A 23,616-nucleotide genomic window follows, 5' to 3' on the forward strand; every position below is an offset into this window, starting at 1 on the left:
AAGAGACAGGTAGAGATAGTGTTTAAATGGTGGTCCACAAGACCCTGAATCCCATTTTTAGTTGCAATATCTTTTGAAGGAACATTGTATAGGTTGGTGCAAACATAATTGCGGTTTTTGCCATCACTTCTAATGGTTTTGTCATTACTTTTAATGGCAAAAACCACAATTACATTTGTACCAACCTAGTATTTTTAGCTGATATTAATGACATTATTACAGCCAAATGAGCACATTCTGTTTTCTCTGTTGGCGTATGATGCATCTATATTTACTATATCAGTTCCTTTCAGCCAAAGACCAGCAGAACACACTTGTAGTTGAACAAATTTATGTCTATTTACTTATTACAATGATGGAGAACACAGACCATGATAAACTGGGGGAATCTCTTAGAAGGTAGAAAAGACTTATTGTAAGAGTTTGTCTTGTGTTAAATGATGGAGGGAAGGGTCCAAGGCAGTAAAACTTTGCTCTGAATTTGATGCATTCAGAAAGTGGGAGTAATTCTGTGATTGAATGTCTTCATAATTCTTAATTAGAAGGCAAGACCAGCAGAGGGAAGCTAAAGCTGTGACTGGTTGAGAAGCCACATCTACGCGTATTAGCTAGAAGGTGGGGAGGGTAATGTTTGTGCTTTGAGTGATGTTCATGTTTTTGTCTGTGTGCCACATAATTACAGACTGGTATTGTTTTTGTCTTGATCCATCAGGATCACAGAGTGGTCTTGTCTGATACTGGTGTCCTTTGGAATTGTTGATGTTCAACAGGAGGAACACCACAGCCTACCTGCGGGTACTCCTGGATGCCAGGGGCTGCTTTTCTCTTTATCAACCATTCAATGAGATTTATCATACTTTTTGTAAAGTTTATTTTGGTTTACTGTTTTCTGGATTCGTTTTCAACATATTCTGTGTCAGAAAATCAGAATATGTGTACTCAAAAAGATTTCTGTACCATTCTTGGATATAAGGACTCTAGGAAAATTCTAACTTGCACACTGAATATTGAAATTCCTCGGTCATTTCAATAGTTTTTGGCAACCCAGGGACAGACTATTTGAAGTCTGGAATATCCCAGGAAATCTGAGATGTGTAGTCATCAAATATATTCTTCCTGCTTTCAGTCTATGTGTCCTGATCTGTCATTAGTGCTGCATTTTGTGATTTCATTATTTGGAATTGTATTTTGCATTAAACCTTCTATAAAGTACGTTGAAGTGAAATTGATTCATTTTGATTCCCTTGGCAAATCTCACTTTCCTTAAAATATATAAAGGTAATCATGAAAATCTTCTCTAATTATGTATCATAATATAAAATTATTTATAAATTTCGTATCTAAAGGAAGTTGGCCACATTTAGAATTTAGCTGCTTGTGACAGTATTTCACGAAAAGTTAGTCTTTCTGATGATGCAATAAAATTGGTTTCATGTTTTATTGGAAAGTAGCCAGTTAACTATAATCTCAGTGCTGTTAAGGAGCAAGCTCAAGAAAAGTTCTCAGTATCTTCCATTCAGATGAATTGTGCATGTGCATGTATGTGCACCTGCTTGTTGGATCATTTCTCTACTGGAATACAATAATTTGTGTTTGCATAGCAATTTTCTTCTAGGAGATTCAAGGGGCTATTATCTACCATCATATTGAGACTTCCAAAGTCCCTAGAAACTGGCAGAATTATTGTCTTTTATCTTAAAGTGATACAAGAGGAACTTAACTCTGAATGGGTTAGAGGGGGAAAAATTAGGCTCATTCATTTCTTTCCTAATCTTTTATTCAAGAAACCACTCCAAGTTAAAAGTAAAGCGTGACCTATAGCTTGCTCTGAAAATTTGAAAACAGCTTTTACAACTGAGGAAATTAAATGTTATTACTGGGGCCATGTGCCTTCCAGATATGGTGTATAAGAAACATCACATGATCTGCGAGAGGCCAGCCAGTCCCTGAAGCTTATTCTCATTGTGAATGTGATCGCAAATGTGAGCTCTAAGGTGAGAGAGAGCTAGGTTAATAACCAGCTCAACTCCCAGTTAAATAACTTGTTCCATCTATAAAATGGAAATGAGGTATAAATTTTTCACCAGGTGGTTACATCTTAGAAATAATGTATAAGTTACTTAATATAATGCAAAATATATAAAGGGGTGCCTTGTTTTCATTTTCTTAATACAATGAAATGTTGCATTGGCTGCCACCCCTTCACATCATACTGTTTATCCCAACTTCCTGAATTGCTACATATAATCAATAATGGCAATTCTGCTTTTAAATTATTTAATAAAAGATAAAGGAGGAGTAGAGAAGAAAAAAAACTCCAAGCTCATATATATACAATCATACCAAATGATCTATGGGTCTTCATTTCACTTGTAAAAAAAAAAGTTCGAGAATGGAAAAGACATGCAGTATTTACTCAGAGGTCGTGCCACCCCTTGGGAGTAGCCTAATGACCTCTTACCCCTGTGGCAAGGATGGTAAATCATATTACGTAGTCTCTCTCTTCAGTTACGGTGGCAGCATGAATCACTCCATAAACTGGGCTTTGAGGTCCTTCTTGGATCAATGAGCAAAATAATGCCACTATCAACTTGCTGTGTTTTCTGGGGCACCAGGGAAGGAGAAGCAGCATAAATGCCATGTATTTATCATCCCACAGATGGGCGTGTGCATGACTTCTAAAGACTTAATATGGGTTGGGGAGTTACGTGGAAATGAGCTTTTTGTTTCTAGTTTGATAATGCCATGACTGTTAAGCCTCCTTAATTTACTTAATCATAACCTTAAAAGACCATCATTGAGTACCAGGAGAGTTTCAAAAGCAAATAAAGACAATGGTTGCAAACCCATTAATTTGAAGTGTTTATTTTCATCCTTAGGAAATCCTCCTGCCTGTTCTCCCAAGTGTCCAGAAAAACCAAATGTTGCTCCAGCTTTACTGTTACTTGTTACTAAGCTGCTGCTGCTTCTGGTATAATTTCCTCTTGAACCATATACAGTTATCTTGCAGAGAGTTTCTTTGATGGAGAGAACCAAGCATGGTCAGCTTCAGTTTTACCATCAGATTTTTCTTTTTTTTTTTTTTTTGAGACGGAGTCTCGCTCTGTCGCCCGGGCTGGAGTGCAGTGGCCGGATCTCAGCTCACTGCAAGCTCCGCCTCCCGGGTTTACGCCATTCTCCTGCCTCAGCCTCCCGAGTAGCTGGGACTACAGGCGCCCACCACCTCGCCCGGCTAGTTTTTTGTATTTTTTTTTTTAGTAGAGACGGGGTTTCACAGTGTTAGCCAGGATGGTCTCGATCTCCTGACCTCGTGATCCGCCCGTCTCGGCCTCCCAAAGTGCTGGGATTACAGGCTTGAGCCACCGCGCCTGGCCTACCATCAGATTTTTCTTTGGGAGCTTCCTTTAGGAGGTCACCACTAATTATTTTCAGTGTTAAATTCTTACGGTACTTTGTAGAACTAGAGTAAATTGCATATGTATTGAGCCCTGTGTATCATTTCAAGGCTTGAAAGCTGCAGCCATCAGCATGCCCAAGGAGTAGTAGAATGGTTAGAAAGTTTTGGCAGCAGGCGATTTGTTAAGAGTGGTTAAAAAGAAGTAAACACATAAGGATATGCTCATTTATCATCTGTCTGCCCTGTAAGGTGTTGATTAGCACAGATCTGGCCCACCCAACTGGATTGAGCTCAAAAGAGGAGAAAACGAAGGAGTGGGTAGTGGTGTTGATGGTTTGAGAACAGGAAAACAGATTTCAGGTATAGCAGATGGTTTGTAGATTCACTGTGGCTTTGAAGAGATTTATATCTTCAGCCTTTGATTTTATTTCATGAACATTTTAATGAATATTTTCTTGCAGGCAATATTTTCACAAATTTCAGGGCCAACTAGAAAGGTATTTTGTTTTTCCACTAACTGAAGAAAGCATTACCAATGTATTTAAGTGGTACTGAGAACTCTGTGTGTGGTATTGTTTTTCTTCTCTAGCTACTTGCTGTATTTTCTCATTGCTCCTTCATATATTTTTTAGAATTCCATTTCCATGACAGGGTATGTCTACACAAGTGTATGCCAGGTATTTGTGTAGTAGAGGAAGAGATTTGTATGCACACACTTGCACATCATAACATAATTAAAGGACATGTTTTCATTTATTCTCCAAACTAAGCCAGAAAGTTATCCTTACTAAGAGCTTAAGCTACCCAACCGTCAAACTCACTGTTATTATTTATTGTTATGGACATTTTGCAGATTAATTCTGCTGAGTATCCACCATGCACCAGTTTCTGGATTAAGTAAGTCTTGATGAGCATAATGCGCATGATAGATACAATTTCTCCATTAGTGAGGTCTTTTGTCTAAGAGTTAATGTTAAAAAGGAAGTTTTCACATAGTTACTAATATTCAGAGAATTTGAGTAAGATAAAGTCTTGATCATTTGAAATGGCTTGTGTTTTCCAGAGCAATATCAGGGCATTTTTACTGGGGACTTTTCATCTAGTCAGTTTTTCAAAGTAAAACTAAAATGTATTATCAACAAAACATAATTTAGGACTGGGCACAGTGGCTCATACCTGTAATCCCAGCACTTGGGGAGGCCAAGGTGGGTGGATCATGAGGCCAGGAGTTCGAGACCAACCTGGCCAACATGGTGAAACCCTGTCTCTACATACAAAAAATTAGCCAGGCGTGGTGGCACACACATGTAATCGCAGCTACTCAGGAGGCTGAGGCAGGAGAATCACTTGAACCTGGGAGGCGGAGGTTGCAGTGAGCTGAGATCGTGCCATTTCACTCTAGCCTGGGTGACAGAGCAAAACTCCATCTTGAGAAAAAATAAAATGAAAACCTAATTTAAGAAAGTAGTTTTAAGAAGGTATAGAGCAAATGGTAGTGCATGTTATTTCATATTATTTTTTCCTCTGGAAAATCTGAAAGTAAAACTTAGTTATCATGATTGTAAGTCATTACTATTTTTTGAAATAAACTAATATTGCCTTTTATAACCTGTGAATTGAATTATCTATTTTATTTGTTACATTAGATTTAACCTACAACTTTTGGTCCCATGTATGTTCTGTGAATGCAAAATCAGGAATACTGCTTAATGTCATATAGCTGTAGCATTTCACCCACTACCGTAAGCATAGTGATAGAAGTTTACCTCTAAGTAATCATGACAATTTGTAGGCTACCGTACAGAAAGGTTCACCCTTAACACTTGACTACTTATCAGTTTTATAGCTAGTGTAGCTTTTAGAAACCAGGCCTAACAATTTCATGAATTTTTCTCTGGTATAGGCATGTATATAGAAGGGTTTTATAAAGATATCAAGAGCTGTTGATTTTTAGAGAGCTTTTCAAAGAACTCTATTTCAACACTGTACTCTCCCCCTGGCATCTCTTTACTTTTTTGTTGTTATTGAGATGGATTTGCTGTCGTGCAGGCTGGAGTGCAGTGGCGTGATCTTGGCTCACTGCAGCCTCTGCCTCCCAGGTTCAAGATATTCTCAAGACATCCTGAGTAGCTGGGACCACAGGTACCCGCCACCCCAAGCCTGGCTAATTTTTGTATTTTTTTTTAAGTGGAGACAGGGTTTCACTCTCCTGGCCAGGCTGGTCTCGAACTCCTGACCTCAAGAGATTCACCCACCTCGGCCTCCCAAAGTGTTTGGATTACAGACATGAGCCACCACGCCCAGGCAATCTCTTTACTTCTGAATCAAAAGATCTTGTTTAACTCATAAATGAAACGAGGTGTGGTATGCTGCTTAAAGCTGACGAAACAACATAAAACTTTTAGTGGCATATGTGCCTTTTTAGCACTCTTTTTCTTTCCTACTCTTGGAAACTACAGAAATAGAAATATTAAAAACAAAGTATGCTGGCAAATGTCTTATTTTTGTCTTAAGTGTATTTGATAAAATGTTTAGAAGTTAAGGGATCCCTGAAAATTGGGAACTTCCCCATTTGAGCCACAATTGCCAGAGGATGATGGAAGAAGGGCTTCTTTCCCCAGTAAGTGCCTTATGGGAATAACAAGGGGAGATGGATGCCTGGCTTGGAGCCTCCTGATTAAAAAGAAATTGTAAATATGAAAAATAAGTTTAAAAAATTGAGTAAATATCATAAATACAAACTGTAGGAAAATTGGTCCAATGTCACTAGATGGAAGGGAGCTTTAGGAGTTAGGATAACAAAGACAGTCATAACATTTTTCAAAAGCAACAATAGAAATAAATAAGCCATTAACTCATATTTTCTTACCCAGTGTGAGAGGATTAAATACAAGTTGACAAAGTTTTTATTATTTTGTAGGTGATAGAGCTGGTCTTGCTAGATCCATGACTTGAAATTGGCTGAAAGTAAGCATGTCAGAAATTACTGGCACTTTTGATCTTTAAAAAACTTAGTCATTCGTATCTGACCTTTTAAAATTACAACAAGGCTAAAGAAAACTTGACATTACAGTATAATAGATGCATTCTCAGAATGTGTGCATATTTTTAACTCACAATATTCTTGCTATTTTTGAGGATTTTGTGAAACAGTAGATTCATCTTCACACATTGCAATGTTTCCTGCCTCTTTAGTATGTAGTACAATATAAATGCTGTCTACTTTCAGAGGATGTCACATGGTCTGATATTATCTTTCTTACAGCTTCAACCAGCAATGGTTCAAAATCATTAAATTGCCAATGAATTACAAGTGACCCCAATGACTACGTCTTCCTGTGAACTCCCTTTTTCTTGATTTCTGTGCTGCCATTTTGAATGAACAAGAAAAGCAACATCTACCTCATAATAATTCGTGTGTTCTCTATATTCCTCGTGACCATAGTAACAGCTCTTTGTATGTGAAAGACAACACTTTGTTATGCTGTTTTTGCTTGCAGGTTCAACTCTTATGTGAACATGAAAATTATCCCCATATTAAAATAATTCAATCTTTAAGCTCATCCTACTTTCCCTCATATAGAATAGAAAAATTTATCTTTAAATGCACCCAAACTCAAGAAAGGCTCATGGCTCCATGGAGAAGTACAGAAAGCTGCCTCTAAGTAACATGTCAGGAGGGGATGGTGCCAAAAGAGAATCCTGGTTTTAGCCCTGCTGTTCCTGGTCCTGCTGAAGGAGAGGAAAATACACTGGATAGGACAATTGCAGCATGTGACCACTGGCAGATGTCTTCATGCTATAAACCTCAACTTCATTATCTAGAAAATGGAGATAACCTCTCATTATCTAAAAAGTGGGGCTACTGCCTACCTCATCTCTTTCTCAGGGATGTTAAGAGGGTTCAATAAGGTGATGTATGAGAAAGTCTGCAATCTATGAAGTGCTATCCAAACATAAGATATTATAACAGTAACTTTTACTAAGCTTAACAGTAACTTTTACTAAACTTTTACTATTGCTTAGTCTAGAAAGACTTTGGGCAAATCACCTCAATGGGACTGCTGTTTCCTTCTTTAGAAATCTCTCCCCAAACTGCCATCTGACTTTATTTATGTTTATACTCTTTGCAGCTCTTTGATTTACAGCTGGCACTGCATGATTATAAATGTATAGTACTATGTTCTCATCACCCTGGAGGCCAGCATCAGGGCTCACTATATAAAATCCTGCAAGACGAGTTTCGGTAATTGCTTACATGTTAGTAACAAGGCTGGCAGCCTGGAGCCAAAATGCACCAGCACCTACATAAAACTGTCCTTCAACCAGCATTACAACATGTCATGCAATCTTTCTAAATTAATCAAATTTAACCAAAATTAACCTCTCTTGTTTTGTCTTTTTTTTTTTTTTTTTAAAGCAACTTACGATGTTTTCTCAAGCCCTACAACATCAGATGAGCCTGAGATATCAGAGTCCTACACAGGTATACCTGGCCTCTCAATTCTGTCTTTGGATCCCAGGTGTTCCAACACTTGGTGGTTCTTCCTTTAGTTTTTCGCAGAGTGGAAAACTGTGCCCTCTGGAGATCTGCATGGGAGAAATTTCCACCTGTGTCGGGGGGATGTGTTTTACCCACTCCTCCCGTAGAGTGATTCGTTCTTTACATTTCTCAGTAAATAAGCTCTGTCACATAAGGGAGATGCAGAGAGATTTGGTTGCCACTGAGGAAAAGTAAGGTAATAGCTTATCACTGTATGGTTCAGAATCATCATAAAAAGGTCTTTGAGTTGATAGAGGGTTTTGTCTAGAGCAGTAGTTCTCAAATGGGGGGTAATTTTCTACTCCCGTCCCTTCCCCAGCATATTTGCTAATGTTGAGACATTTTTGGTTGTCACAACTTGGGGAAGCACTACTAGCATCTAGTGGGTAGAGATCGGGGGTGCTGCTGAACCCCTGCAGTACATGGGGCAGCCTCCCACAGCACAGATTATTTGACCCTAATTGTCAATAGTGCTAGCGTGAGAAATCTTGCTGTAGAACAGTCACGTAATTCGTTTGACTGTAGCAGTTCAATTGGGTCTAATATTTGGCATTAATATTACTGACCCATCTATAGTGAGTTACCTCAGTCCGACAGCTCCTTTCAGCAAATGTTTATCAAACACCTACTAAACTAGGCACTGTAGGAGATTCAAAGGGAGTAAGACTGGTTTCTGCCAGGTATAGATATATGTCTAATATTTTTTGTAGGTATAACATTATTTGTGTCATGGTAAATAAAGATGAATAATTTTAAAGAGCAGAAAATGAAACAATGAAATAGAATGTCAGCAGTGGGTTCAGTTAGCATTTATGAAACAAAATGGAGGAAACCAGAAAAACCCATTGAAAACCAGTTGAATGTATAAAACACTGTTTAATCATGGTTTCTAATATTTAAAGTGTGTATGTTTTTTAAAGTGGGCTCATCTTCAACTCCTAATGTATCACTAGTTTTAAAATGTGGGCCAGCAATCCCTCAAGTATTCTTGATATTTTCCCTCATATGAGGCATAATTTATTACTCACGAATTTGTATTTTATTCCTGGGGCCTTCTACTGCTTTTATAAATGTTGACATTTATTCCAACAGCAACAAGTGATCGTATTCTGGATTCTGTCCCACCTAAAACTTCTAGAACTCTTGAACAGCCAAGGGCAACACTAGGTAATGTTTTTAACAGAAAAATCATGCTTTATTTTCCATCGAAAAAATTCATGTGAATGCCTTTCTTCCAAATGACCATTTCATTCCATCACATCTAATCATTTGTCTATCCTATTTCTTAATATACACATCTCTATATTTTTAAATACAGTCATCTTTTATGTTCCATTTAGGGCTCTATTTTATTTTTTTGAGCTGTAATAGATAATATTTTCCCTATCCTTTTAGTTGTGAAAGCTTTGAAAACTGCATGGACGTCGTCACCTGCACCATCTCACCTCACATGTTTGTGGCCTGTGTCACTTTACTTCCATGCATCAAGTCTGCCTGAAGTCACCTACTGAACAAACATCATTCCAGCCTTTTCCCTACTTTCAATCAGAATTGTATTCACTAGCTTTCAAGACTACATGCATTTTTCATCTTTAATCATGTACTTGTGGCATGTGCTTTATACCATCTAAAAGCATGTTAAAATTCTTCAAATACCTCATTTTACCTGGGATTATTTGATGGGATGGGGTGTTTGTGCTTTCAGCTCCAAGAGAAACACCATTTGTTCCTCCAAAACTGGAAATCTTGACCAGTCCAGCAATGCAGCCTACAACACCTGGTAACTAGTGACATTTATGTAGTTATATGCATTGACGGAACAGGTAAAGTGACAAGTCATGTTGGTCACTTCAGAATTTTGTTTCTCTTTTGTTTGTTTTTGCTAAATATTTCCCTCCAGTCTCTACCATGAAATTCTTCAAAGAATCTGACTTATCTATCATACTTAGCCTTACGATTGTCCTTAAAGAATTTTCACAATCCTGATGTCTATATATTTTGAGAAATTGTTTCCTTCCAACTCTTCTTTCAACTTTGCCAGCTGGAAAATAGCAGCAGAATTATAGATAATTATTTCAAAATACATTCCTTCTACTTAGCACACCTAGGTACCATTTGATCAAAGTACTTTACCCAAAGTAGTCTAAGTATAGGGAGCACCCAGTAGGCTTTGCAGTCCTGGACAAGCTGAAGAAAGATGGGTAAAGAGAGGTAGCGCAACCTACATTTTATAATGGAAAATTATTGAAATAGCAAAGTTCAATAACTCTTGGTGGGGATAGTAAAGAGCTACAGAATTAAAGCTCTGGACCGGATGTGGTGCCTCACACCTACAGGTGTGGTGTCTGGGCTGGATGTGGTGCCTCACACCTCCCAGCACTTTGGGAAGTCAAGGCAGGCAGACTACAGGAGTTCAAGACCGGCATGGTCAACATGGTGAAATCCCATCTCTAGTAAAAATACAAAAATTAGCTGGGCATGGTGGTGCACGCCTATAGTCCCAGCTACTCAGGAGACTGAGACACAAGAATTGCTTGAACTTGGGAAACCGAGGTTACAGTGAGCCAAGGTTGCACCACACACTCCAGCCTGGGCAACAGAGTGAGACTCTGTCTCAACAACAAAAAAGTAGTTCCAAATTTCCATTATTTGTGCTTCTCTCCTGCTATTCAATGTCATCCTTTTGAGTTCTGAACTGTACCTTGTGTTCTGAAGTGCCTCAAGGGTGCTCACTTCTGATACACTGAACTGAACAATGTATATCTTCAATTCTCATGTAGAAATTTTATACCTTTTGTCCCAGTCCCTGCTTGTTTATTGAGCACCAACTATGTATAAAACAAGGTGTACTGGGCATTCTAGGGATACAAGGAAATATAAAGCGGTTCTTGTACTTGAGGTTTGCAAATTTACAGGCACAACCTGATTGACCCCTGAAAAATATCATTTATCAAAACTATATTAAATCTTCTTTCAGCTCCCCAGCAAACTACATCTATCCCTTCTACACCTAAACGACGCCCCCGGCCCAAACCGCCAAGAACCAAACCTGGTAAATGTCTCTTTATCCTTGTGTGATATGTAATGCCAGATAGATGATGTCCATCTTCTTATAGTAAGAAGGATAGCCAGGCACAGTGGCTCACACCTGCAACTCCAGCATTTTGGGAGGCCAAGGCAGGAAGATTACTTGAGGCCAGGAGTTTGAGACCAGCCTGAGCAAGATAGCGAGACCCCATCTCTGCAAAACGTTTAAAAAATTAGCCAGGCATGGTGTACTGCTTGAGCCCAGACGTTTGAGGCTGCAGTGGGCTATAATGGCACCACTGCACTCAAGCCTGGGCAACAGAGCAAAATCCTATCTCAGGAGAAAAAAAAAGGATATATTTTATAGGTTAGTTTCTTTACAAAATTTGAGATTAACTAAAGATGAATAATTAATGATACAAAATAACAAAACTCAAATGTCTCCAAAAGGGGTTTACTGATAATTATATTTTTTGCATGTGAATTTTGGTAAAAACCTAGAAACAAGTCCAACTCATAGCAATACAGGGTGATACATGTAATTCGTTTTTTGGTGTGCATGTTTATTATAATGTTCATTAGGGTGATGGTTCTTATTTTTTTTGGTACCTACTCTGTTTCCAATTTTTCACCAGGGCAATGGCTGAGTTAGAGAGGACATGACTTTGGTTTTCAAATAGATTATAACTTTGAGAAGATAAAACATAAAAATGACAGCACAACATACATTTACATAACTTATTTCTGAGACTATAATATTTGTGTAAGTGCTGCAAGAAAGAAAGAGTTGAAGATGCAGACCTCAAAATACATGTAGGATTTAGAAGAAAAGGAGAAGGGAATAACATGTATTATAGCACAGAGTTTGGGTGGTACAGATGCTTATTAACCCTGGAGGTCAATTCTTCATTGTCAAACAATGTACTCAGAATCATGCTTTACCAACTGGGCTTTGCTTATTCCATTATAAGATAAATGTAATTTTGTATGATGTATACTGCTGTGACAGTTTAAAAATTCCTCCTCACAACTTTTACTCATTGCATATTTTGACTACTAAATATGGCAGGATTTTAAACGGGTCATTTAGTTCCTCTTTAGAGGATATCTTTTTATTGTCTCTAGGATATTTCAATATTTTTTTCCTTTCCATCACCAGAAAGAACCACAAGTGCTGGAACAATTACACCTAAAATTTCTAAAAGCCCTGAACCTACATGGACAACACTGGGTAATAATGATATGTCCTTAGTAGACGTATTGCTTCATTTCACCATCGAAAATCCAGTACCCCAGCTTTTATGTAATGTCTGTTAGCTATTAAGATATTCAGAATGGCTCATTTGAACAGTGTGGCCCGTCTCAGAGAGTGCACCACCTCCATGGCTATTGTGGTTGTGGCTAGCTGGCCCGACAGTTAGTAGATCTGAACTCAGCCGTCAGATGTCATTCTGTGCCAGCCTTTGAACCGTTGCTACTTCCTTGTCATCTATCCAGTCACTGTATTTGAAGTTGAATCTTGTATACAGTTCTCCTTTTCTTTTCTTGTTTAGTAAGACTCTCAAGTTTAACTTGAGACTTCATTTGGAAAAACAACTTTTAATTGTAATATTAGTAGAATTACTTTATGCTTCAGATCATAGCATTATACCTATTGGTGAATTTTTTTTTAGAGTAGTCTTTTTAATTATTAAAATGTGTTTAAGTAGACAGGCTCAAAGTGACAGATTCTGGAAATATTAGAAGAAAAAGAAAAACACCACCTTAAAATTGTATGCAGGAAGTTTAAATTTATTGTTGCATCTTCAAAAGACATGCACATCAGCTACTGGTTTGAATGACTTTAGATTTTTTCCTTTTGATTTTATAAAGCTGATAAAAAATATAGCTGGTCTTAATACCTAGGTGAGGGGTTGGTAGGTGTAGCAAACCACCATGGCACAGGTTTACCTATGTAACAAACCTGCACATCCTGCACGTACGTCGGCGAATGTCAATTGTAAAACATGGTGGCTTTTTTTTCCTAGTGGTCAGACTTAGATGTGATTGAGAAATATGAAGTAAGGGTGCAAAATAGACTGATTTTTTAAAATCATAGATTAAATAACTATCTTTACTTTGAATAGTTATTGTGACTATTTAGTAGCAATGCTATATTTGTTAGTTAAATATACTCCTGAAATGTTTTTTCTAAATAAAGTGAAAATTACGTCTCTGTGAATGGATCATGAAATATTCTTTTAACGGAGTATTTCCAAAATCTTCCAAGACAATGAGTTCATTCCACTTAATGTATAGTTTATTTCTAGGTTTTCCTTCTGTGCTTTTAGACATGGAAATGCCTAAATATTGATTTGTTTATTATTTTGTTTCTTTATTTTTCCAGCTCCCAGTAAAACACAATTTATTTCTTTGAAACCTAAAATCCCTCTCAGCCCAGAAGTGACACACACCAAACCTGGTAATTACCCTAAACTTTTTTGAATATTCCAAAAGTGGGGTTGAAAACAAGTTTTATGCAATTCTTTGGAGCACGAATTTCTGATTTGTATTTTGATATTTGTTACATTTTTTCCATGAAAAGTGTAAGCATGCAATGAAATGATCTAATCATAAATAGCCACTGTGATATCACAGCACTGCTCTGAGCAGTGTTCATGAGCATCACAGAGAAAACATAGAAATGTAATGCTGTGAATGATTGAGAACTCCCTTGTCTAGTATGGCAAAAGAGTTTCCAATACCAATGTTGACTGGAATTCTAATCACATAAACAATAGCCTTTCAGCTGAAAAGGGGAGAAGTGTTTCTGTCTTCTAAGAACTCTGCATTATTTTAGAGTTACTCAGTTCTCAGGCTAGAAGACCAGAAAGACCTGTATTTTCCTAATGCTCCAAGACTTCTAAACTGGAGCTGATTTCTGAACACTGACCTCTGTTTACGTCTTAGGAATTTTTAGTAGTGTTTTCCTTAAAAAAAAAAAAAAAAAAAAAAAGTCTCCTTTTGCAGGAGGAGATCATTCTACATATATAATAATTTAAGACATAAAGATTGTGGAACATATTGGATGACCATATCTTGGAGTTTTTTATCTATCTATAATCCTTGTAGCAGTCTTAAATGCTGACTTATAAGATTGACTACAGGGAACCTTGTCACCACTCAGTGTCATCATTATCTAAATTTTAAACCCTTAGCTCTAGGAAGAAAATATTTCTCACTATAATGTTTAATGGATTTTGAACTTGCATTTTCATTAATGGCATGTTTACAAAGTAGGATTATTAAAGCAAGAGATTTTCTGCTAAAGTGGGCATGATTCATTTTTGCAATGAAATGGCTAAGGAAGAAAAATGTAACTGCTTAAAGAAAGAATTCTCATTACTCCCTGTAAAGAAGCAGTGAGATTTCCAGGTGTAGATGCAGACTGAAGGAAATTAGGGATCAGGCAAAGGGAGTGTAGTTGACACTGTGACCATGGACGAGGTCTCCAAGTCAGAGAAATGGAATGAAAAATCTCACTCAGGTTTTTCGGAGAAAAATAAAACTCAAAAGCCTTAATAGTGGTTTAAATCAAATAACTCTGACAGTTAACTGTATGAGAGAAGGGTTTAATACATACTTATGTAAAAAACATGCTTAGAGAGCTTTGGGATAAAGTAGTAACTATGCTGTGTTTTGAACAGAGGACTATTACCAAGCAGATCATAAAATAGTACTGTTTGTTTGAGTCACCAAATTTAAATAAGGATTTCTCTCAATTATTTCTGTTATTACAACATAAAATTGGAAATCGTCAACAATTTTCTCCAAACATTGGTTACAGTTGATATATGATAGGTTACGTTATTCATTTCAGTGGTTTCTAAGAAAAGATTTCTGAGAGGAAATTCTTTCATACAAATGAGGGAGGAAGGTTATATTTTTATCATTGTAAGGTGTTTGAGCAAAAAGACTTCTTAATTTGACATTTCCTTTTAAAATGGGAAGAATTACTTGGAGACTAATGTGTTTACATTCCTTTGATTTCTTAATCATCAAAGAAAATCCACCCCTTTTCCTCTAACAGCAATGTAATGACTTCAGAATCCACACCTAGGTCTGTGCCAACTCAAGTGGACCTTGAATGGTCCATAGCAACACAGGATGATGACTGGATCTCCGCAAACCATTGCTTTGGTTTTAGCTTCTTAAATTATATTTATCTTTATTTAGGGCAGACCACCTTTATAGCTCTCCTAAAGATGTCTGTTTCTAGCCAAGGTTCGGAAGAGCAAATAAACCACCCAAAGCTTTTTGAGGCCTTTCCCAGCCCTCTCCACACACTCTTCTATTTTTCTGTTTCACTTTCCATTACAGGCTCCTTTTCCTTTGGCTTTGCTTGCTGGTTAAATCAACGAGTAAAAATCCACATTGATTTGGGCTTGTTTTATAAGTACAATTCAGTGCATTTCTCAAAAACCATAGCCACCTACCATATCTAATTTGTCTACCTCGTCCAGTGGGAATTGTTTCCTTCGTGGTTTAATCTTTAAGCTTCTAAATGGACTGAAAATAAGGGCGTGCCCCCAATTACAGGTGTCTGTTTCACTCAGCTGTCTTCCAAGTGGATAGAATTGTTCATTGTTCTCATTCCTAGCCACACATGTGACTCAAATTTGTCTTTGTTTTGTGCTGAGATGAGTGGCTTAGTCATTTACAGACCACTCAGCTTTGTTATGGAACATTTTATACCTTTACCTATAATACCTTATGATTGTCAAATAGAAGAAAGTCATATCAGAAGATATATTTATTTTTACTAAACATAGACCTTTACTGTTTTTATGTGCAATTGACTTTGAAGCTTAATTGATGGAGTTCTATCCCTATTTGGTCTCAAACTCAGGAACTCAAAAATGCAGATTTTTCCTTATAATTTTAAAAACGACATTCTTTAATTTTTGTGAAATCTAAAAGATGCAATGAGTAGCAAATTTTATTTTCTTCACACTTGTGGAAGGCAACTTTGTACAATCAAAAACATGAATTACAATCTTGAAATTTCAAAATTTTTGTTTGCTATCTTCAGGTATGAATGCTTATTTGATATTTATTATATTTCATGTATTGATGTTTATTTTCTTCTTGTCCTATAGCATCTGAGATATCTAGACCTATACACACACTCTCTTACACATACACACATACAATTCCCTTTCTCTTTCTCACACTCTCACATACACACTCTCTCTCTCTCCGTCTTCCACATACTCTTTCTTCTCCCCTTCCCTCACTCTCTGACACACACACACACACACACACACACCACACACACACACACACACACACACACATCCTCTCCCACCCTCTTTCCATCCCTCCCTCTTTCCATCTCTCCCTCCCTCTTTCCATCCCTCCCTCCCTCTCTCCATCCCTCCCTCCCTCCCTCTCACATACACACACCCTCCCTCCTCCCTTCTCTCTTCTCTCTTCTCTCATACAGACTCTCTCACACACACACTCAGAATTTTTACTTTGTTATATGAGCTTCAGTCTGACACATCACTAGTGCCTTTGCCATTCATGTGTCACAGTCTATTTCTGCACACGTTCTTGAGAAATTCTGGGCTTTTAAAAACAACATCAACCTGCTTCTTTTGCACCTAATTGGTGCTCTTTAGCCTCAACACAAAAATTTTTTGATCACAGATATGTTAATGGATGATAATGCCTTTAAATAGCCCTTTATGCTATTATGCATTTCTTTTAGAAGAAATAAAAATTCTCTGCCTGCATTATTATATTTTTCCGTTGCTAAAAACTAGTTGATATATAGAAGCAATTGTTGTTAGTTGCTACATAGAAACTATTGTTATAGTTCTTTTTTAGTCACAACATATTCTCAAAACCTGCCATATTCCCTTTTCAAGTAATATCAGAGATCATTCCTGATAAGTCTAATACTAGAAATGTATAAGTAGAAGAATCTCAGTTCTATTAAGATAGTCTATGAGTGCCATATTAATAGTTTCTTTAAGAAAAAAAAGAGTCTTACCTTTTTATTTCCATTCCAAAAATAATTCCTTTTTAAATTTCTCCTTGTTAAACAACTCTTTTTGTTCATAGAATAATAAGATACCTATTGGGTAATCTTTTTTTAAGCCCAAATATGTAACCAAACTAAATTCAGCATGAAGTTTAATTTACTTATTGCTAGTTTGAATAAACATTGAAAAGTTTATCAGAGTATTTAGATACTGTTATTTAATTTAGCATTTTATGAAATCTGAAACTGCTTTTGGACTCATTGATTTACCAATCCAAATGGGTTGAGTTTCATTTGTGAACCAATTTGTTTACCAGCAATAGATACTAGTGAATACAGGGGGCATCATATGAACACTTGTGGTTGCTTTTGAACAGTAAGTTTAATTCTTATCTTTTTTGTGAGAGAACGTCAGGTCCAGCCATGCTGGAGATTGCAATCTAACAGCACAGACACAGTACCAGGTGGTAAGTCTGTTGCCTTTTCCATTTCCTTGAATGAACCTGGCTGTCCTGCAAGAAACAAATAGCAGGTGACAGGACACTCTGAACAACCTCAGAGAGGCTACCCAGAATTCCCTCTAAGTTAGTATTTCCTCAGCACCAGAGGCAAACCAGAATATTGGGAAGTGACAGTAACAACTAAAGATCAACAACAAAAGTGAGAATTCTCAATTCTTGTGGTTTGTAGAGAGGATGTGGAAGGTTGAACTTCACTGGCATAAGCCAGTAGAACCTAATCATTCACCAGGAGAGAACACCGTTTATAGTAAAGAACGTGTGACTTCTGTCTTAGATGGTGCTCTTCAGCATCATTTTTGATGTTACTTGCTTTTATTGCAGTCCCAGAACCCCAGACTCTACCGCCATCACAGTCAACAATAGGTAATAAAGCTTTTTTTAATGACTGAAAACAAAGTATCTTTAACACTCTCCATGTTCAACTTTGGGGTTTTTTTGTTTGCTTTTTTTTTGTTTGTTTGTTTGTTTGTTTTTTTCTTCTCCAGATGAAGTTTCGCTCTTGTTTTGTTGCCCAGGCTGGAGTGCAGTGGCACGATCTCAGCTTACTGCAACCTCTGCCTCCCAGGTTCAAGCAATTCTCCTGCCTCAGCCTCCCAAGTGGCTGGGATTACAGGCCTGAGCCACCATGCCCGGCTAATTTTTTATATTTTTAGTAGAGATGGGGGTTTTGCCATGTTGGCCAGGCTGGTCTCAAACTCCTGACCTCAGATGATCTACCCAGCTCAGCCTCTCAAAGTGCTGGGATTACAGGCATGAGCCACTGTGCCCAGCCTAATATTTCTTAATTTTCCTTCAGATCTTTTTCCAGCCATTTTTGCCTGGAGGTATACTCTCAGCCTGTGCTTGACTTAGCAGTGGTTCTGAGACACCCGTGAAAGCAATGCTAATTTAAATTTAATACATTCTTTATTCTCCTTCAATTACATTTGAGGAATACGCCCTGAACTTGTTCTAACCTGTTTATTGCCAGGGAGGACCCTGATTTTCATAGGACATATTTATGTTTTCTCTTTTGGAGGTGTTTTTCTTACTTTCAGAACTCTAACTTTTGCAGATTTTCTTGAAAAGTGCCAGTCTTTCCAGATCTAAATACCCTGATGTGTCACTAGGAAATCCACCCAAAGAGAGAAATAATAAACCAACCCCAATCTTTGTAGCTTCCTTTTCTTCAAAAGAAGGGAAAAAAAAAAAAGTGTTCTGGTGCCATCTTAGCCAATTACCCATATTTTCCTTCATAACATGAACTGCTGGTTACTTTATTACAGTCACATATTCCAAATAAGAATCATGCCTTTTTGTTCCATTTCTCTTTCCAAACTTAACTGACTGGCTACATTTTTTTGTTCGCTTTTTTGAAAACACAGGAATTTATTGAAGCGGAAAAAAAATTTGTATGTGGATAAAAGTTTCATCGTTTATATTTGCTCAACCTAGTAATTAAAAATTAAGCATATTCCATGTTTTAAATACATGTCATTTTTCCTTTGATCTTGATTCTTGGTGATTTTTTCACATTGTCTTAGGACCTGAAACACTGGGAACCAAACCTTCAACAACAACATTAGGTAATAGAGTTATTGAGTGGGTGACCTTCATTTCCTCTTTTCCTGACTGCTGGTATCTGAGTTGACAGACTCACATTAATGAATTAATACATTAATGTCCATTTGTGTGTGTGAGTGCTCTGTTCTTCAGAAAAAAAGTTAAGTCCTATAGATATCGTTTATAAACTCTATCTCATTTTTTATAAGTTGCCTTTCTTGAAATAATGACTGAATTCAAAGCCTTCTGCATATATTGTTGATTTGTGGATTTGTTGATTTGTGGATATTTTAAATGAAAAATTTCTCCGTTTAAATCTTAGGCCAAATTTTAATTTTTATCCCAAATGGCTTTATAAAAGCAACCTTTCTCATGTTCCTATTGAACATATGCCTTCAATATTTTTGAGTGACTACCTTCTCTAAGTTGTACAAAGTTTTGAGATTTTCCATCTCAAAATGGAAGAACAGAGAGATCTCTTGCACATTAATTATTAATCTTTGACAAAAATTTATTCAAGACCTCATTTGACTATGTAAATAATGATAGAAATTTGCAAAACAGATAGAAACATGTCCACAGTAAATCAAAGGGTTTAAATGTCCTTCTAAGATGGATGTAATATTTATCATCAGTTTGTAAATCCACCCTTCTTGTATTAACTTGCTAATTTTCTTTCTTCAGCACCACGAAAGACCAAAAGACCAGGTCGTCGCCCCCGCCCCCGTCCCCGCCCTAAAACCACACCTAGTCCAGAAGTGCCCAAGTCCAAACCGGGTAAATGTGATATTCGGGTTCCAATTAACATAGAAAGTGGAATATGGCAGCTTCTGGTTTGATATCAGCTTACTTGAGCAGCTGGGCTTTAGTGAACCAGTGGAATTGACTTTTATGAATGAGCATCTGTACTCATTTTCTATATTCATTTTATATATGTAATATTTCATATAATATGTTTATATTCGCAGTCATGCTTATTAGGTACACACAGCAGAAAACTGACCCATTAAGTGAATTATTAAAGTAAGGCACTTTGAAATCTTATGATGTACATTCATGGCAGATGAGGTGTGGGAAAGCAACAAGGAGAAAGGAAAATGGGAAATGTAAAAGGGAAAATCACATTCAGAAAAAATGCATCATTTAGATAGAGTGTCCCAGCTTGAGGCATAATGTCTTCCTCCTCAAGATGCCACTTCTTGAAATATTTCATGTTTTTGGTGTTTGCTTCTGTAGCTCTGGAACCTGCCACGATACAACCGGAGCCCTTGGTGCACACAACTGGTAATTCTACTCCCTCCACCCCAGCTGCTTTCACGGGTTGTAGCTTTTGCTTTCCCCAATCTCTATTATAGGCATGACCGCAGTTCCACCACCTCATCACAATTTCATCCCATGCTTGTCCTCACCTTTGCTGTCTGGGTCTGAAGATCCTAAAGATAGGAGAGCTCTAAAACAATCCATTGTGCTCATTTAGGGAAGGTCTGTGGTCTCGGACACAACTTCCTGGTTCTCTGCTGACCTTCTGTCTGCCCTATATTTTTCCTGGGGTTGAGAAAACCATCAACTCCTTCTCAGACAGGGACCTCTGTGCTCATCCTGAACTGAACAAATAGCAAAATGTTACTCCAGTGCCATGGTCAGCATTTCATTGCTTTACTGATTCAACTTCTAAGCCTTTCTTCTTTTTAAAAAGCTGCATGAAAAAATGGCTTCTTCGGCTTTTCTGTTTCTTTGAAAAATGTTTTTGAGTAGGTTTGGATCACTAGAGGCACCAAGATCGTTCTTGATTGGAGTCCAGTGTAAAACTAGTGATGGTCTTTGGAAGGTGACAACATTGAAAGTCCCAGGCTGGTTTTACTGTTTTTAGTACTAAAACTGTTTGATTATAATCATTTCATTATAGTTTCAAAATCTATCATGGCTTTCCTTTGGAAAATCCCAGACATCGGCAGCCATGTAACATGATTTCTCATGTGTAATTTCAAATGTTTATGGATTACTTCCAGATCGCCTCCTAAGAAATCAGATTTCTACCTTACTGTTTGTATACTGAAGAAAACCTTTTGATCAAAGACATGGAACTAATATGCTTTGTCTATTTTGAAATTATTTGTATAGAAAAAACGTCTTATGACAGTCCTCGTTACTTTTGCTCAAAAACACATTTTGAGCATTTAGTGATTATTTTTCCTTTCTGAAAAAACGAATTTAGCGTGTAGTTAAAATAGACACCCTTTTCACCCTTTCCACACCCCAGAAATTTTTATAGATTCATTGAATTTGTAGTGTCTTTGTTCTGCATACTTGTCCCTAATTTTGACAGTCACAGCCATGACCCATTTTGCTAATTGTAGTACCTTTTTCTTTAGCCTCAAAACCATCTGAGAGACCTAAAACCACACCCAGACCAGATGCACCTCAGATTCAGCCTGGTAATCATTATTTTCAATGCTTTGATCTTATAAATAGGAAAACAATGTGTAAGTAACATTAATCTTCACATTCACAGCTCAGCTGTAACACTAATTATGGCACTCTAATTTTCTTCAGGTTCAAAACCACCAAAACAATTACTTCCTAAACCCCAAACCACAGCAGAACCAGACATGCCACCAACTAAATCCGGTAAACACAATTTCCAGTGCTTTAGCTTAACAGGATTTTCTTTGGAAACATGGCTGAAAATGTTTACAATCTGTCATATCATATAAATCATAGAAACCCAAATACCATAATTTTGTTCATTATCTTCTCCAAGTAGCCACACTGATGTTTTAAGTGCTAAATGAACAAGTCAATATATAGGAAATTAGTAAATTTTATACCTGATTGACTGGCATTTCATTTTCTTAAAGCTTTTTTAGGCCTATTTTCTGAATTTGTAAGGAACAGAAACCTGAGTTTTCTGTGTCTGAAACATTTTTGAAGGTGATTTTAGTAAGCACTGTTAATACACACAGAAGGCTGACACTGTTCTTTTTTTTTTTTTTTTTTTTTTTTTTGAGACGGAGTCTCGCTCTGTCGCCCAGGCTGGAGTACAGTGGCCGGATCTCAGCTCACTGCAAGCTCCGCCTCCCGGGTTCATGCCATTCTCCTGCCTCAGCCTCCCAAGTAGCTGGGACTACAGGCGCCCGCCACCTCACCCGGCTAGTTTTTTGTATTTTTTAGTAGAGACGGGGTTTCACCGTGTTAGCCAGGATGGTCTCGATCTCCTGACCTCATGATCCGCCCGTCTCGGCCTCCCAAAGTGCTGGGATTACAGGCTTGAGCCACCGCGCCCGGCCGACACTGTTCTTCATTTATAGGCACAACTCAAAAGAAGACTTGCTAATCAGGAATTAGCTTCCTCTAAAATACTCTATTTACATTTTATTTTATTCTGTTTATTTATTTAGAGATGGAGTCTCACTCTGTCACACAGGTTGGAGTGCAGTGGTACAACCAGCTCACTGAAACCTCTGCCTCCCAGCTTCAAGCGATTCTCCTGCCTAAGCCTCCTCAGTAGCTGGGACTACAGGCACCTGCCACCACACCCAGCTAATTTTTGTATTTTAGTAGAGATGGGGTTTCACTATGTTAGCCAGGCTGGTCTTGAACTCCTGACCTCAGGTGATCCACCCGCCTCGGCCTCCCAAAGTGCTGGGATTACAGGCATGAGCCAACGTGCCCAGCCAACATTTAAACAGTAACTATTAACTGAGTAATTTCCTACCATATAAGAAGATATTTATATTACAGTTCTCAGAATCCAACTGTTTTGAAGTTGAAAGTTTCTCCCAAGATTCCAATTACTATAAAATTTTAATTTGCTAAGAAGCATCTCACATAATAAATTAACCTATCAAGAAGACAATTTGTATTAACTTAGAATGAACTAGGCTCTCTGTCCTCTGAATTAAACACCAGTGAGCACCCAAAAGTTTAGACTTCCTTACTTTTATTACTTATATCTGTTTGTTTTTTATGATGCAGTCTCTGAGCCTGTTCCATTTGAAACTGAAGCTCCCTCGATGACCATAAGTAATGATGCTTTCTTCCTTCTTGGCCAATGTTTCTCTGAACTTGCTCCTCTCATCTCTTTTTTCATTAGCTACAGTATGCACAATTGTCATTCACCATTTTTTTTCGTTTTTAAAGATTGTTTACTATTTTCAGCAGGGGCCTTTTTAACATCATTAGGCATGCTTCCATCTGCTGTTCAGCTTGTAACACACAATTGTTATTCTTTCTTCAATCACCTTCAGAGACATTCAGATTGCTTGAGTTACAGTCACTCTGTCTATATTCATTCTTCAAACCAGAACATTTTTTGAAACCTCTGCTTCTGTATGGGTGCAATTTATGGATGTGGGAGGGGAGCAATGAAAAACTGGTTGGAGTTTGTCCTCAGTGTGTTTATAAGGAGCTCATGATGGTACATAACTGTCTCTCTCGCAAAAGTCCTTTCTTCCTATTCCACACTATTCATATGCAAATTGATCTTTCTGTTGCTAAATTCATCTTGTGATGCAAAATTCCAAACAAAATAAGGATTCTCTGTTTTGTTTGAAGGCAA

General features: G+C 37.4%; 1 protein-coding gene across 28 annotated transcripts in view; it reads left to right on the forward strand.

Annotated features, from left to right (window-relative positions):
• The window catches only part of ABI3BP (ABI family member 3 binding protein), a 262,627-nt gene that overhangs the window by 150,054 nt on the left and 88,957 nt on the right, over positions 1-23,616 (forward strand). For 20 of the 28 annotated variants that reach the window (XM_033211435.1, XM_033211443.1, XM_033211438.1 and 17 more), the window contains 13 exons: positions 7,818-7,883; positions 9,033-9,107; positions 9,646-9,720; positions 10,918-10,992; positions 12,127-12,198; positions 13,354-13,428; positions 17,838-17,879; positions 19,040-19,081; positions 19,743-19,835; positions 20,295-20,342; positions 21,431-21,493; positions 21,612-21,686; positions 23,034-23,081. In XM_033211435.1, the coding sequence (XP_033067326.1) occupies positions 7,818-7,883; positions 9,033-9,107; positions 9,646-9,720; positions 10,918-10,992; positions 12,127-12,198; positions 13,354-13,428; positions 17,838-17,879; positions 19,040-19,081; positions 19,743-19,835; positions 20,295-20,342; positions 21,431-21,493; positions 21,612-21,686; positions 23,034-23,081 (849 nt within the window). The remainder of the gene's footprint in view (positions 1-7,817; positions 7,884-9,032; positions 9,108-9,645; positions 9,721-10,917; positions 10,993-12,126; positions 12,199-13,353; positions 13,429-17,837; positions 17,880-19,039; positions 19,082-19,742; positions 19,836-20,294; positions 20,343-21,430; positions 21,494-21,611; positions 21,687-23,033; positions 23,082-23,616) is intronic. The other 8 variants (XM_033211437.1, XM_033211445.1, XM_033211448.1 and 5 more) reach the window with 5 other exon arrangements.

The sequence above is a fragment of the Trachypithecus francoisi genome, unplaced genomic scaffold, assembly GCF_009764315.1.
Source record: "Trachypithecus francoisi isolate TF-2019V2 unplaced genomic scaffold, Tfra_2.0 Lachesis_group0, whole genome shotgun sequence".
Classification (NCBI taxonomy): domain Eukaryota; kingdom Metazoa; phylum Chordata; class Mammalia; order Primates; family Cercopithecidae; genus Trachypithecus; species Trachypithecus francoisi.